Source organism: Melanotaenia boesemani, chromosome 2 (genome assembly GCF_017639745.1).
Source record: "Melanotaenia boesemani isolate fMelBoe1 chromosome 2, fMelBoe1.pri, whole genome shotgun sequence".
Classification (NCBI taxonomy): domain Eukaryota; kingdom Metazoa; phylum Chordata; class Actinopteri; order Atheriniformes; family Melanotaeniidae; genus Melanotaenia; species Melanotaenia boesemani.
Genome location: NC_055683.1, coordinates 34,132,794 through 34,150,427, shown reverse-complemented (window position 1 = coordinate 34,150,427; position 17,634 = coordinate 34,132,794). Strand labels below are relative to the sequence as shown.

Below are 17,634 nucleotides of genomic sequence, written 5' to 3'. Positions count from 1 at the left end.
TTATTTGCTTAATCAGCGGCCTTTATGACAAAGCATCTGTCTCCTTTGTTTCCCTCTTACTAAACTGTTTTGTTTTGCTCCTCCTGCAGCGAGATGGTAATTATGTTTATGCTGCTTTTACAGTCGTTTATTTCTGTCATGTCTGCTGTTTATGTGTTGCTTGTCTGTTGTGATTTTTGTCTGTCACTTAAATTTAGGGCATGATGGTAGCTTGTAGTCCTCATCAAACGCGTCTGCTCTATGTTCTTACTCATGCCATTTTTGCATCTGCCTGAGCACAGGATGAAAAAGGGGTAAGCTGTAAGTAGAGACAAATTTATTGGTGTGTTCATCTGTGTTTATTCATTTTCTTTTGTTGTTAATGTGTTTAAAATATCTATCTTTTTACAGTTTGTGGTACTGTATTAATCATCATTTTTATTACTGAATTCAGTAAAATAGACAGAAGAAATATAAATGCTTTTATATCTTTTTTTTTTTTTTAACTCCAGTGGAGATGCAGGGGAGGATGCTGGTGACCTGGACTTCAGTGCACTGCTCAAGAAAAGGTAAGGCACCTTCCAGAGACACACTTTTCTAACTTCTTTTGTCTCAAATTTGATTCTTTGTCCGGTTTAACACTTAGAAAGGAGAAGAAAGCAGAAGGGCCAAAAGAGGAGGTGGATGTATGGGAAATATTAAAGGCTGCCAAGCCCTGCGACTACGAGAAGATTGCCTTTCAGTATGGTATCACAGACCTGAGGGGCATGCTGAAGAGACTGAAGAAGATGAAGGCGGAGGAGAAGAAGAGTGAGGGTGAGGAGCATGGTAGAGGTAACAGAGATGTTACAAGGCAAAACTGGGCACAAGGAGTGAGACAGCCAAGAGGAAATGAGATCTTTTATGCAGCAGGCTGTAAATACTAGCAGCATATAAATGCCTCAGGGGAGAAGTTTTACAGCGGGGACGACAGGTGGAATGTATAGCAGCATATGATTGCAGCCGGTTAGCTCTCATGGATTATGCGGCTGTTAAAGCGAGGTTGCTCAAACTCTAACATGTAACTTTCTTCTCAGCTTTCCTGATGAAGTTGGATCCAGCCTACTCAGTGGACAAGGGCAAAAAGATCCAGCTCACAGTGGAAGTGGCTGACCCCAACACTCCTATCAAGTGGCTTAAAAATGGACAGGAAATCAAACCGTCTGCCAAGTGAGCCACTGCATACTGTCTGTATGTACATGAATAATACTGAGGGGATGGCAGGTTTATTCAGTCTGTTTGCTTACATCATGAGAAAAGAAACAGACAGACCACAAATGGTGAATAAAGCTGGTGACATTTATACTTTATTAATTGAACATTTCTGGGGCTTTACTTCCCTTTGACAAGGTATAAAAATTTACACTGTCCTTATGACATTTTGTGCTGCATTTATGTCTGTTATTTTCTGAAATGTGCTTATAAGTAAGTAAAGGTACAGCAAGCAGTAAATGTAGGACTGCTAGACAGTGTATAAAAGTAAGTGGAACACCACTGGCAGCTGCTAGGGGCTTATTCCAAAGTATGGTGTCTCTTTTGGGCCAGGTCACTCTTGAAAAAGAGATTTCTAATATCAATGAGTTTTTTTTTCTATGTGGTCAAATAGAGGAGAAATAAAAATAATAGACTCTTAATAAAAAAAAAAAAAAATTTCTCATGAAATTGAGTGCCAATATGTTTTTAGCATATTACTAGGTTTGTTTTTGGTAAATTCAGTCATTTTATCATTTTGTTGGTGGCCAATTAAAAAATATTAATGGCCAAATTTGATAGATAAATGGCCTCAAAGACACACAGTTTGGACAAGCGGGGTGTCAGCACTTTTCATTTTCATCTTCTCAACACTTCCAAGTCCAAAAAGGCTGATATGGTGATCACTGTGGCGTCCAGTGAGACCATTTACATGCATAACAAACATCCATTCTCTAATTTCTAGAATTACCAGATTATTCAAGTGATTATGTACAGTAGTAGCGGTTTAAAAGTTCCCCTGTTTCCATGATGGGTCCTTGACTGGTTCTTGACTGGTCCTTGACTGGTCCTTGACTGATCCTTGGCCGATCCTTCACAGGTCTGTGGGGGTAATGTAATCCCCCGCAATGACGTCGTCAGCGAGGCTCTGCCCCTAAGCAGCCCAAGTAAAAAAACAGCTGCAATCCCTCTTTTGTCCACGGGGAGGAGCAGTGATTTGATCTTGCTGCTCTCTAAACAGTTTATAATGAGCTGTGTCGCTCATTTGTTGCATTTTTGCCAACATTTAAAAAATGATTTGATTTGAAAATGGCGTCAAATAAATGTATCAAAAAAGCCGACATGTGTAGCTAATGGTGTTATGAGGCAAAGCACAACCTCCTCAAGTCGGCTAAGTGGTGAATGTCACTAGCAGCGAGCTTTCTAAACATCCCGAGGAGCGCTGCCAGCGGTCATTTGACTGCAACGTAAGTTATTCACAGTGGGGGTTGATACAGCTGCTGCATAACTGAATATTGACAAAATCATAACGTAATATCGGCAGGTAAAAATAACATAATACTGATAATGTGTAAAGTAGGGATCACAAAAGTCCGGACCCAGCCCAACCTATATTCTGAATTAGGCCTCAAAGTGCTATTATCCTAAGTAGATAAGTAAATAAATGGTTTATACTGTGAAATGAAGTGTCCCTGGATTTTATTCATAGCGATCTAGTGATAAAACGTGATAAAACGTCATACAACTGTGTCTCAGCGGTGGGACAGCTGCCTGCCTGCTGTCTGAAGCAGGCACATGCGCAAAGGCTGGTAGGAATGACAGGAACCAGCAGCCTATCATCACACAGGGTTTGTGATCTTACAGCCAATCAGAAGCAGAGTAGGGCGGGCATTTATTACAAGTCCGTAGCCTTGTTATATACGACAGTTTGGCTGAGAAAGAGTCTCCCTGAGCGGCTCTGTGGAAGTTTAGACGTGCTAAACTGCTCGTAAATATTGATGTGTTTACTTTTCCAAACAAGTAAGCAGGTAAAACTATAGACAACAACTATATAATAAAAGTCCTAAAATACCAGGTTCAGCCGTTTAGTTTTTAATACACTATAAGCATGATAGCATGACTGGCGGTCATCAAAAGACCGCTGGCGGCGCTTCCAGTGTTTAACACTAGAAAACCCAGAGATTTCTTATCCCTCTACCATGCCCAGAGTACAACCAAAAGGCTGCCCGGTTTGAAATTAACAATTCAATGGCCAACAATTAGCACCTTTACATTTGTAAACACAGCCATTACCTGCCGTTAGCTGTTCAAGCATACTCCTTGGGGGGAGGAGTGTGCTTGAAAAGAGCCTTGTGGACTGTGTTGTATAGTTTCACTCACCACAAACGGTATTTGTGCTTTTGACCATTTCTCACATTTTCATGTACCCTTTATTGAGCATTGGTCATGTGAGTTTTCATCGTCATCACACTATTGTACGCCCAGCTTGCTTTCAAGTGAGAGATTATCACGTTTCTGTTTCCACAAAGGCAAGAAGGAAAGCATAATCAAGTATTTCAAATGAGAGATAATTACATTCCTTTTGACCTGGGAACAGAAAAGCAAAATCAATTTAATGTTCCTCACTTCCTAATATGGTGCAACAAGGTTCACAGTCCTCAATGTTTTTAGTAAAAAAAAAAAAATTTAAAAAACACCTTACTAACAGGGTGGAATGGAACATAACAGAGTGGAACAGAATATAACAGGGTGGAAAATATTTGTTCCCAATTCCAAATAAAAACGCTTCAATGGCCAGATGATCAGCAATGAATAAAGATTTTTCTACAGTGATCCAGATTTTTTGTTTGTTGTTTTTTTTGTTTTACATTTTAGATTTTGTAAGAGATGGGTGTGTTTTAACAACAGCAGTTTTATCCGTGACTTTAATCGATAATTATTATCATTATCCAGTGTATAAAAATGTTGGTGTAAAAACGCCAAAGATAGATAAGCATGATGCTGAACTTCGTGGTCTTAGCTCCTGGTTTGGTGTGTCTTGTTCTGTTTATTATCATTCTGAAAGGTATACCAAGTTGTGGGCTGCATATATGCAGCCCACAACTTGAACAAAGGCTAAATTCCTCAACATTCGCACTTGCTCCATAAAATTACCATCTCCAAGGCTCCTCCACCACCACTTTGACTATGGATTGATAAGTAAATGAGCCGCAGTTTTGTAATTGTTGCATTGTCAAAACAGTTCTGTTAGTGTTGTCACACAAAATTCAGTAGACTAGTTGGTTCCTATGCAGTGAATTTACATGTTATTACAAAAATACACAATAATAAAATAGGCAAGTGGCAAGATTAGAATAATGTTATAAGTTCTGCGCAAAGACTCCTTTTTCATTTTCCAAAACAAAACTGACATAAACAATCTTGAAAAAAATGTGCACGTAGGCTATGAGGAAAGAATGAATGCAAGGAAGTAGGGACTGGTTGAATAAACACGGTTTAACTGGACGCCTAAGCGAGCGCGTTGCAGGATGGCTCCAGATTTTATTGTCAAATGGTTCCAGGTCAACCAAGTCCGAACTACTTAGAGCAGAGTCCTGCACGGTTCTGTTTTGCTACGCATACCTGCTCTAACCCGTTAGAATGACTCCCGAACCCGACTCGTCACCAATGTATTTATTCCATTTAAATCCGAACCAGACTGATGTTTAACCCGCGACCCGAGCCATTAACGCATCATTGCCATGCTGCACTGCTTCTTTTCCATTATTATAGCCTATTGTTGTTTTATCATTGTGTTAATCTAAAACACATAGATAGCCTATGAATGTTTATTTTAAGCTTGCTCAACATTTTTAAAACAGCTTTATATTCCTCTGACTGAACCATTTCAGAGTGAAGACTAAACCAGACCAGTGTGTTTTATTTTGCCACTGAGAGGGTATTTATAATAGGCTACTCGGAGATTGCTGTGCTTTAACAAAATGTAATCCACCTTTCCTGGCAGCAGCTGTGTTCTCCGTTCCTGGACTACAAATCCGGCGGCAGAAAACTCTGCTGCGCAAATACCAGCGTAAAATAAACTTTCATATATTTTCTCTGTGTTGTTGTAGTATATTCAGATGATAAAACAACAATATAATAAAAAAGAAGACTTGGAAGGAGGAACAGCGGTGCAGTAGGCTATGGCACACGTTAACGTTAAAAAGCACACTGCTTGTTGTAAATACTTGGTTTATGCTTTAAGAGGTAAATATTTTGGTTAACATGTTGAAGAAATATCGTTGTTTCTTTTTTCATCTCTTGCTATGCTATTGAATTTGGCAACATTAACATGGAAATTCACTGCATTAGGACCGACTAGCCTACTGAATTTCTGGTAGCATGACAACACAAACTGGACTCGTTTGACCACTCTTACCCAATGTGCAACAATCACAAAACTGGGTCACTTGTTCAGCTGCCTCATTGCGGCTCATTTACGTATCAATCCACAGTCAAAGTGGTGGTGGAGGAGCCTAAGAGATGGTAATTTTCTGGAGCAAGTGCGAATGTTGAAGAAGGCGCATGTTCAAGTTGGGGGCTGCATACAGTACCTTTTGGAATGGTAATCAGAGCGTGTCGGGGAATAGCCCACCTGGAGGGGTGACGTAATCGGGATTCCCGGCGAGCAGGAAGTCGCAGCACAGCGAGTGTTGGATGTCCCCCCGTGATTAGACACATTGAAGTGGAAGAAATTATCTCCGATCCTGCGTGGGGCTTTTATCTGTCGCCCTGTCTTCTTATGGAGGTGAAATAAATAATATGAGAATAAAATAACCCTTCCTAGCTACCTCAAACAGATTCTGTGTTGCTTGATCCAAATCTGATTTGTCTATGTTAATAATGCTAATATTAAAAGATTAATCAGTATGATAAATACATCCTATTGAGAATAGAGCTAGGGGCTGTGATCCAGTATTTGAAAGGTTTTATTAACCTACTAGCATTCATTTCTGAATAAAACAATTGGCAGCGCACAAGCATGTTACAATTTCACATTCCACGTCAAACGATGATTATGTATTAAGTTTTATGCATTTTTATGAATTGTGACTGGCCATCAGAGGTGCTTTGAGTGGCGCCTCTGCCGGTCAGTGTAAATTCAGATAAAATCTGACAGACTACGGGCGATGAGAAGTCTGTGAGAGAAGCGCCATCTTCTGGGTCTACCCTATATTACAAGGAATGGGTGGAGTTTGATTAAAACATCGACACTCCCAGGAGAAGGAGGGGGCCTCTCTGGCGGCTGGAAGTTGGAAGGCAGCTGGCTGGAACTGGAATGGAACTGGGCTGGAAGCCGGCAGGTATTCGGCTGGCTTTCAGCTTGGATGGGAACTTTTAAACCGCTACTACTGTAGACAGCATAATCTGATATGCTTTATCAGATAATGGCATTTATCTAATTTAAGAGAAATCAGATGAACACACTTAGATTTCTCCCCAATACTTTGATGTCTTTGTGCATGAATACATGTATATCTGATTTATTATTTTTTTCCACCTGCTTTTTTTTTGCATGTACAAAAATTGTGCTTTTAATGGAAGACATTAAAAAGACAGACAGAAGCAATGTGGTCACAATGTGAGTGGAACACAAAAGAAAAACACAATGTTACACAAAGGTTTATTCGCTCTTAAACTGTCGGACTGTAGAAAAAACTAGTCCAGCTAATGCTAAAACCATATTCAACAGATGTGTTCAAAATCACAGGAAGTTTGAATTTTATATCAACACATACACATGCTCTGAAATAAATCTGATAATGGTTTGAAAAATGTAGATCAGGGTATTCAGAACGTCATATTTCTGAAGTGCATGTAGACCCGTCAGATCTGATTACCACAGTTTTGTGATTACTCCCATTTATCAGATTTTGATGGTCATGTAAATGGGCCCAGTCGCTCTGTTCCTTTCCAATATAGTTGACAGTTGAAATTAATGAAACTGTTTAATAGCAAATGAAATATCTGCTATGGTAATGTGAACATATTTTGCACGAACAATGTCCTGTCATTTAGCATATGAGCATCAGATTACTTTGGATTCCTTATTAGAAAATCCCTTCTGCATGTTTTCTGGAATATTGTAGATTATGTATTCTGGAATAAAGTGCATAGGAGGGCAGATTGATCAAGAGCAACTGTTAAATCATTAGAGTACATTTTATGACAGTGGCTACTCATTAAAGCATAGTTCCAGCAAGATATTGTGCACCGATGGTTTGATAAAGGGTTAAATTTAAACTTTATTGGAACAGCTCAGACTGTGGTACATATCTAACATGAGATTTATGTTAGTTTTGAGGCCCTTTAGCCCACTGGGCTTTATCCAGTTTCTGCATCGCCTTCTGCTATGTTCTTTTTCCCCCTCCTCCTTCAAAGACTTCTTTTGGTGTTTTATTGAAGAAGGTACAGCTGTTGCCAGTGGTATTTTTTCAGTGTCTCCACCATCTGCTATTTTGAGAATCTTCGTGCTGTTCATAAAAAGTAATGCAGTCCCCTTCCTGTTATGATTAAGGGTGTTAGTATGGCAGAGGAGACTTTTATTTAGCTTGAACTGAGCCTCTAAGGAGGTCTTTCCAGGCTTTGCGCTTAGACCGTTGAGCTCTAACAAGACTAAAAGTCACTGGGATTAGGATATTTCCCATACAACCCTAGTTTTCTTTGCAGTATTTCAAACAAACTGCTGATAGAAACCAAAACTAGGCCAAAAATGTATTTTTACTCATCAAATACACAAAAAATATCAAGGATTTTGACGCGACCATTTGAGATTAATAAACCAACACTCAAGTGATGTACCACAGAAATAAAAGAAAGAACAGTTGTTGGGTTTTGTATCCTTTAAATTACACAAATGTTAGAAGAAAATCTGAGAAAGAAGGAAGAAACAGTTACCAAGGGGATTTTTTTATGAGATGATTTGAAAATATGTATGATTGCACCAAAATGCAAACTAACAAGATAATTAACATAATAACTGAGTAGGTTAAACTCTTGAATCAACTTTTTGTTAAGTCCTTACAATCCTTTCTAAAAAAAAAGTCCCACATTTATTAAAAAGATTTAATCCTACAGCGCCTAAACTTTGTAATTATTCCTGCAAGTTATGCTCACAGCTTGTTACCATGGTAATTTTTATCCATCACTGTCCTCCATTGGGTAACATGGCAGCATTGCTATGTTTACACAGGAAACTAAATGTATATGCGTGGGAGTTTGTGTTTGCGCAACTCTGAAGGTCCTTCACAAAAAAGTGTGGATGCTTAGTGTAAAGGCTTAGTCACTGTTGTCGTCAGGCAACGTGCGTCTGATTTTGTCCTATTTGCTGTATTCAGTGTTTTATTATGCAGTCTTTTTTCACCTTTTCCTCTCTTTCTCTCTCTCGCTCTTCTTTCATTGTTGTCTATTCTCCTTGTATAATCTACCCCCATCATCCCTGTGTGTACAGGTATGTGTTTGAGAGCGTGGGCAACAAGCGGTCACTCACTATCAACAAGTGCAACCTGTCGGATGACGCAGCATACGAGTGCGTGGTTGGGGAGGAGAAGTGCTTCACTGAGGTTTTTGTCAAAGGTATATGAGTCACTGTCTTTGGAGGAATCCGTCTTTCTGGAGGGAGAGGTTTTTCTGCTCTGCTTAGCAAATACTGTCATTTGTGTGCTGAGAGACTTGTCAGCTCTGTTCCCTTATGTGTCTGTGGTGTTGTCTGTTTATATCAGAGCTTTATATGTCAACCACAGCAACATGCAGCATTCTGTTGTCTGCTCACTCATTTTTAATGGGAGCATGGCAAGGGAATTAGTAAATGTTTATTTTCATGTACCTTTGCTGGATATACAGTACAAATGTGCTGACATACATAGACTTTGAGTGATTTATGTCGTTTTTAATTACTTCATTGTAACCCAAATGTTTTTTAAGTTTAAACAAAATGAAAACTAAAAGACCTTCGAATCACATCCACCAATATTTTATATACATATACATGTACATATATACAACAGAATGTATAACATAAAAAATTTCTAAACTGAGAAATTTGACAATTTAAGGCACAAAGTGAGCTTTTGCCAAATGTGATGCTTGCTACAGGTCTAAAAATAGTTGTTACAGTAGCAACAAATGGCTGAAAAAGCAAGAAAGGTAAAAAAAAAAAAAGATTCAGTTGGGAGAGCATCTAGTAAGTAATAAAGTTAATTGGAATCAGGTCTGTAGGATTATTACCTATAAAAGGGATGTCGAGAGCCTCTCTGAAGTAAAGATGGGCAGAGGCTCTCCAATCTGTGAAACCATACATAAAAAGATTGTGGAATACTTCAAAAACAATGTTTGTCAATGTCAAATTGCAAAGGCTTTGCAACCCTCATCATCTGGAGATTCCTCTGTGCATATGAGATAAGGCTGAAGACCTTTATTGGATGCCCGTGGTCTTCGGGCCCTCAGACCTCAGATCACTCATTGGCACGATTAGTGTCACTGAAATCACTAAATGGACCCAGGAATACGTCCCAAAACCACAGCACAGCATATTTGTCCAGAAGCGCCGTTGTGACCGGCGGGCTAAGATTCTGTTTCAGAGTGGGAAAGTGTTATGAGTCCAAATTTGACATTCTTGTTGGTAATCATTGACACCTCATCCTCTGGGCTGAAGAGGAGGAAGGTCTTCCAGTGTGTTATCATGGTAAAGTTGAAAGGCCAGCATCTCGGTTGGTATGGAGGTGCATAAGTGCATACGGTATGGACAGCTTGCATGTTTGAGAAGAAACTATGAATGCTGAAAAGTAAATAAAGGTTTTAGAGCAACATTTGTTCCTGTCCAGACTATGTCTATTCTTAGGGAAGACCTTGTGTCATGCAGCTACTATAGCAGACTGCAGTCCAGATCTTTCACCTACTGAGAACATTTGGCACATCATTAAATAGCAGCTGGAAACTTTATCAGCCAAGAATGGGACTAAATTCCAACACGGAAGCTCCGGGAAGTCACAACCTTGATGCCCAGATGTCTTAAAACTGTTCTGAAAAGAGAAGGAGATGCTACACCATGTTAAACATGCGCCCTTTTCAACTGTTTTTAGACCTGTAGCAAGCATCAGATTTGACTGAGCTTATTTTGTGCATAAAATTGTCAAATTTATCAGTTTACACAGACACTTTAGTTTAGTTTTCTTATGCGTGTTCTGTTGTGAATTAAACACTGGCTCATGTGATTTGAAGGTCTTTTAGTTTTTATTCTGTTCAAATTTAGGAAACATTCAAACTTTTCTGGAATTTAGGTTATAGTTTAAACTAAGATTTAAAAAATAGTTAGGGTTTCTTGTAGAATATGTTAGTAGCTTCTGATATATGCATTTATTTTTATTTTATTTTATTTTATTTTATTTTATTTTATTTTATCAGACTGAGCAGGGCCTATGTAATCAAGCTAATTGCTTCATGTCTGTCATGTCTCTTCAGTGTTTGTTCTGTTTTAAGAGATGTAATTGGGTCTTCTAGTTCTATTTTAATCTCGAGCTTTACTCTGAGTGCTTACTACTGCCCACTCTACTTTTTTCAGAAACTGAACTTGAGGGTAGGATGTTCAGCACAGACACCAATCCCATGCAGCTAAATTGTGTGTCCATGTATTTGTGTCCATAAAAATATCATTCATGCAACTGTTTGCAAACACGTACAGCAGTGCCTTTCACTGCTGATTCATCTTGACATTAGTGAGGGCAGTGGGGAGTTTGGCAGATGACAGCCAGTCAAAACTAGCAATCACAATGTGTTTCATTGTGGTATGAAGTGATTCTCTGGTGAACAAGTTTCCCACAAACACAGCATCAAAGGTGACACTTAACAGAGCTTTGTGAAATAAGTGACACATAAGTGCATGTGAAATTTGTGTACAAACAATAATCAGTCAGTTTTATTACAGAACTTATAGAGATTAGCATTCTTTAAGTGAGTCTTTTTATGACGTGATGTGAAGCTCTGACAGGAAATATTAACACACTTTTTTTTGATAGCCTTGATTATTATTAAAACTGTTAAAACCAATCAAAACTTACAGTATTATGCAAAGATATAATGAGATGAAATATAATCTCTTTACACATATTACAAAAGTTACAACCGTTCTTTTCTGGGGAAATAACAAGCAAGAAACTAAGCCGAAGCAACCCACACATTAAGTTTCAACCACTGACAACACACCCCAACATGAGCAATCAGTGTGTTTACAGTACCCCTGACTACCCAGTGTTTTGACCCAGCATGATAAAGTTGTTTCTCTTTCAAGTCATTTTTCCACTGATCAAAATTTAACATGTAGCATACCCTCAGCTCCGAACTGGTTGCATGCATACGCTGTCTGCATTTCCAAAATAAATATTTTGATTTTCAAATGAACAAACCCTAAGTTGCACAGAAGACATCAAACTCATTGCATAAAACCTTTGCAAGGCCTGCAGTCATATTGTTCATGTTTTCGTGGTGCTGTGACTGTGGCTCGTAGTTTGTGGGCTCACCAGCTGAGGGAATAGAGATGTCTGGAGGGGGGACTGGATGCTGACGATGACAAATAGCTGAGGCTAGCAAAGCATCAAGCGTCACACCATGTGGTTACACAATATGACTCCCACCACCTCAGGAGACTGGAGGTACCTTCCACCTCCACAAGACAGATGTGTTTGGAGGATTTGATAAAGACTTGAGGAGTATATTGTGATGTTATTCAAGTGCAAATTAAGGTTTCCATGTTCTTTACATTATCCTTATGGGAACATTAAAACTGAAGGGTGGAACACACGACTAATGTCAACATCACTTAAAGAACGCAAATATTTAGCTAAATTCTCCCCCAACTCTGGGGATGTTGTTTCTTAGTGGAAATGAAGATTTTTCATGCACCAGATTAACAAATTTGTGAATTTTTAATGAATGACTCGGATCTATTTGTTTGTCCTCAGAGCCTCCAGTCACCATCACCAAACTGCTGGATGATGTTCTTACTGTGGTGGGTGAGAAGGTGGAGTTTGAAGTGGAGGTGTCTGAGGAAGGAGCCAGCGTCAAATGGTGAGCTGATGTGCTGATACAGTAGGTTCAGTGATATTAGTCATATAAGTGTGAAATTCAAAATCACAAGTCTGATGGTGAAACTTTAACATGCAGCCTACAAATAACCCTTTTTACAAAACATCAAAAAAAGAAAAAAAAAAAACTTTTTGGTGTATATTGAAAAAGAAAAACATTAAAAAGTGCGGCCAACATTTTACAAAATAAAGGTTTGACAAATATGCAAAGTTAATGCTTCATGTTATTTTAACAATTATTATTATAAGGTTCAAATTACAAAATAGCTTTTGCATGCACATGCATATATTAGTACACAGCAACACAAACAAAAGTTAGGCAATTTTGTTTATATAGCACATTTCATTCATAAAAGCAATTCAATGTGCTTTAAATAAAAAAAAACATATAAAGTGAAATTTAAACAGCAAAAAAAAATCCAAATCATACTGGGGCAAAATTAAAAGGATGTGTAAAATCATAATAAAACTGTTTAAATCATATAAAATAGCTAAATTAAAATTATTAAAAGCAAACAGCAATCTAGATAAGTCAGTGCAGATATAATGCAAAGGCACATGGGAAAAATGTTTTAACCTGGATTTAAAAGTATCTACATTTGGTGAAAGTTTAGTGTTTACTTGCAGTCTTGTTCCACAAAAACAGGTTTACTGCAAAAAACTTTCTGCTTCTATTGGATGCAGTTGATACGCTCAGAAACATATATTGATAAAAAATCAAACAAGAATTTCAGTAGTTTAAATTACAGCAAGCAAAAAGCAACAGAGCTCATATACATGTAGTCTAACAATTTCTGCCTTATTATACACAAAGCTTCAAGGACCACAAATCACTTGAATTAAACAGGTGAACAATAATTAACTAACTTAAATAAAGCACACAGTCAAATAAAGCTATCTGCAGCCTTCGCCATGTATTCTTCTCTGTTGCTTTGCTGTTTATTGTCATTAACTTTTAATTTTGCTCTTATTTTTTTCCTCAACGATTGCAGCAAAAATTGAAAATGGGTCGGAAAGTTATTTTAACGACCTTGAAAAGCAAGCAAATTAAGTGAATGCTGGTTGCGTGGCTCATAGCAGAGTTTTCCACAGTTAGAAACTCACTGATCCATTCAATAACTACCACAAATGAGTAGTACGGTTGGCTACGTAAATCCAATAATTCCAATACAGCGCTGCCAAGCATGAGCAGTCACAGAGAGGATCAATGCAAAATCACCTCAAATAGGAAAGAAATATGTTCTGGAAATCTAATTTAATGAATGAATCAACACAGCGCTGACAAATTAATTCTATTCTTTAAGCACCATCAAGATTCTTGTGAAAGATAAAATCAAGTAAAACCGGAAGGTGGGCCATTTTTCAGAGCTTTTAAGTGTCTCAGGTGAGTGTTTTAAAGGGAGCTCGTCTGCCTTTCAGGGAAGTCGAGCTCCCCTTAGCTCCCCTGTAATTCCAGCCATGCTGACGGCAGATCATGTTGACTGGAAAGCATCTTCATCTTTTTATGAACATATGGCACAGATGTGTCTACAAGCACATTTTTCTTTTTCAAATGGAAAATTCTGTTACATTAAAAATGTTTTTATTCTTACATTTATTCTGAATGCAGTGCCCAAGGTAATATTTGACAAAATACTTATCCACTGCATCATTTTTATTAGTACAAAACGCCTCACATCCCTGAAACATGTGCAACGAATTCAGTTTTTTTTTTTCTTTTATTAATAATCGGACTCTCTTCGTTCTAACTGGCCTAATCAGACATGCACACGGCTGAGTTGGTTGACCTTCTCCTATGGACCCAATATTCAAAAGATATTTTAACAAAACATGTTCATTAAAAAAATAAAAATAAATAAATAAATAAATAAAAAAAATTGGTTTAAAAGAATGTGTTTGTGCACTGTTTAGTTTGGATAACATTACTAATAATCAAGAAGCTAAAGATGCTTTCAGCCTTGAGGGTAGTCAAGATTGTAACTAATACTTCTACTTGCACATTATAGTTGTAACTGCATATCTTTAATTGACATTGATTTATATGGCTGCTACCTTCTTTTTTTTCTGTGTAAAATGAATCAGTCAGGTGTGGTGTACTCCAGAAGAGAAGAGGTTGCTGTAAAGGAGAGCTGTTCAGGATATAAATAAAGTTATTACAGCAAAAAGCAGCACTTATGCTGCAAACACGGCAAGAGAAAAGTGTTGGCAGAAAATTCTTAATTGTGCAAATAATAAAGTTAATATAGGCTAACAATCAGTGCACTGTCAGAGCCTGCCAGTTAATTGTAACATTACAACTGCACATTAGACCACTTGAACTTTATCCATAAAAATATAAGTTAATTAAAGTCTGACACTGCACATTAATGGAAGATATGTAGAAATCGCTTCTTGGTGAAATTAATTCAGCTCATTGAATTTTATCTGTGATACCAGTAGACTAATCAGTCCTCTGTTCTGTGTTCTAGAAGCAACAGCATCGTGGCCGCGTATCAGGACCACAACAATCTATGAGATATACATTTTCTGCTTCATCAGCTGAATCCATAATGTCTCTGTGGTAATATAATACAGTTTGTGTTGCTGTAACTATGCAACCTAATGCAATGGCAATATGGATCAATATGTTTGCCTTTATGAAAATAATAAGCAAAAGTGCAGCACTTTTTGTTGCCAATTTGAACCAAAACTGTCAACATAATCTCTGGAGAAGGTTCTGCAGGAACAGTCATGACGCTCTTGCCAGTTTTAAAACAGAACAGCCTCTTGGCATGTAAAACTCTAGCTCAACACACCTCACTAATCTGACGGCATGCAGAATATTGCTGACATGTCAATCAGTAGCTCTTCCTTTTTTCTTTGTGAAGTGTAACTGATACGTGCGTGTTTTTCTCTACAGGATGAAAGATGGAGTTGAGCTGAATAGAGAAACAGCAGGTTCAAAGTATAGGTTCAAAAAGGATGGAAAGAGGCACGTTTTGATCATAAATGAAGCAACTAAAGAGGATATTGGAATGTACTACGCCTTTACCAACGGGGGAGAGTCAAAGGCAGAATTGGAGGTTGAAGGTACTTTTCCCTTTGGCATGGACTCTTTTTTAGGTAACAAGGTTAATTACAAATGTATTGGGAAGCACATAAAACAAACAAAAAAGACTTGGAAAGTTATCACTTGATATAAATGCTGTATGCCTCAATAAGTAATGTTAACTGTCTTTAAATGACAGCTTTTAGCTGGCACTGTAAACTCAAACTGCAGCAGTGACAGCAGCAATTTGTGGGTAATCAGGTTAAAATTTACTAAAATGAAATTCTCTCTCTCTAGTTAGAAACTTAAAGAAAATTTAATGAATACATGTTGATGTTTTCCATTTTGACAAGCGTGAAAAGCAATAAATTAGTCATTACTCATGTCATAATTAATATTACTTCATTAATCCCTTGTATCAGAAGTTCATCGCACATCGTCATACTAATTTTCTTCTACACCTCCAACACTAATATATCTGGCTTCAGCTATCAAGCTGTCTAAGTTGCTGCATACTCGAAAGCCAGATGAGTCTCCTAATTGATTATAGTGTAAGAAAATGTCTGTCTGTCCTCCTCCTTAAATGATAAGATTACAGAGGACATAGTGCCTAGTCACATTCACTGTGAATCCAATAAACAGAAATGTGAAATTGGGGCTGTATAGTTAAATAATCTGACAGCATGTTGTCCATCTAAATGAGATTGCGGAAGCCATGAAAACTTTCTTTAAAAGAATTGTTTCTGCTTTTTTTTTCTTAAATATGCTAATTTTATGTCATGTTGAAAGCTTGGTGAGTTCAAAGGGTGATTCTGCTCTCCTGTCTGTATGGTCATTTCAAATCATCATCAAAAGCCAGTTAGCTTTAAATCCATCCTAAGCAATAATAAATAGATAATCTGAGTAACACCACTAAAAACGTGACAAAAATAACTGAAACTTTTCTTTACTTTTCTTCATGTTTGACCTTGTTGAATTGCTGATTGACTTCTATCTCATATTTGAAATATTTTTTGTTATGAATATGGTTGTTATCTCTTCTAAAAAAGATGTTATCCTTCACTCCATCTTGGGACAGTTTCTTCATTCTCGTCTAGTGTGTATGTCTTTTATTATGTTAATATGGATTTTAAAATGCGTGCAAACATGATAGTCCAACCAAAATCATGCAAGGCAAAGTAAAATGGACACAATATAATGCAGTTGGAGCTTGATTAACTGCAACATGTGTAAGCTTAACTAGACTCAGTTGTGCCTAGTCGTGCAAGTGATCCGGTGGTATCTGTGTATGTAACTACAGATAATGTAGAAAAAATGTTAGAAAAGTATCAAATAGAAAAAATATTGTTGTTTGTCAAATTCCTTTGAGAAACAGATAATGTGGCCAAATCAAGACCAATATCACTTGTGAGTCTGTTAGTTAATGTGATAAAATGCAGTTCAGATTGGCTGAAAATGAAATATAAATGGCGCTAGACCTGACTCAATAAAATTGTTGTAACAAATCACTACAGAAAAGCACTAGGATGCTAACATGACCAGTACATGTCTGAAAGAAACACAATACTTCTTGTTGATTGAAATTCAAAACTGTGCAAAAACCACATATCTGTTATAAAAATCATGTGGTTGGCTGATTTAGTTTTGTACCTCTATTAAATCACACTTAATAACCGAGAACCACTGTTTTAAGAAGACTTTCATCATGTCCGAAAAGACTATGCTGTATGTATGCTGTACTATGTTTTTTGTGGACACACGTGTTGAAGTGATTCCGTCTTTATGAGAAACCTTTTTAAAACTACATTAGCTCCATCTCGGTGTGGAGTCTTGAGGCCTATTTCCGCTGGGTGTGTGTCTGCAGCGTTACGGCTGTGGTGCGGCCTCCATATTTGCAGCCGTTTTAGTCACTGGTTTGGTTTACACCGGGTGCGCTGCACTGAGTGTCAGAAGCTTTCCAGAAGCGCCTTGTTGTGGCTTTCTGGTTAACATACGTGCCGAGTCTATTTATGATGACGCGTCTGGAACATGTCAAGCTCAGCTGTTCAGGTAGGGCCAGATAGGAAATCAAACACAGGAGCAGTGTAAAAGGTTCCGGTAATTTTCAAAGTAACAGCCCCCACGCAGATTTGCACTAGCTGAACTATGTAAACATTACGTTATTATTCAGTCAGGGTGTCTCAGTCTTTTTTTGTTTTTTTTTTCATCATAGAGGATGAGACATTTATCCTGGCAGTGGAGAATCAGAAGATTCTCTAACTCCCCTATGATTTCATGATCTCGCGGATCCAGTTAGGCGGACTGCACTCGGGGGCGCTCTGTGTCTGACACGATCCTGGTGTGAATTGACCTGCCGCGGAGGTCGTAACAAAGCCATGGCTCCGCTGGAACGCACCAATTTGTAAAAGGTCCGATTTGTTTCAGTAACGCAAACTCAATCTGAAAGAATGTTGCCCCAGCCAATGCACAACCTCTCCGGTTCATAAATTAAATCATCAC

General features: G+C 37.9%; 1 protein-coding gene across 2 annotated transcripts in view; it reads left to right on the top strand.

The window, feature by feature from the left end:
* mybpc2a (myosin binding protein Ca) overlaps positions 1-17,634 on the top strand; it is a 72,357-nt gene that overhangs the window by 37,022 nt on the left and 17,701 nt on the right. For both annotated transcript variants that reach the window (XM_041970422.1, XM_041970431.1), the window contains exons 8-13: positions 492-548; positions 626-795; positions 1,056-1,188; positions 8,480-8,604; positions 11,985-12,090; positions 15,007-15,176. In XM_041970422.1, coding sequence (XP_041826356.1) covers positions 492-548; positions 626-795; positions 1,056-1,188; positions 8,480-8,604; positions 11,985-12,090; positions 15,007-15,176 — 761 coding nt within the window. The remainder of the gene's footprint in view (positions 1-491; positions 549-625; positions 796-1,055; positions 1,189-8,479; positions 8,605-11,984; positions 12,091-15,006; positions 15,177-17,634) is intronic.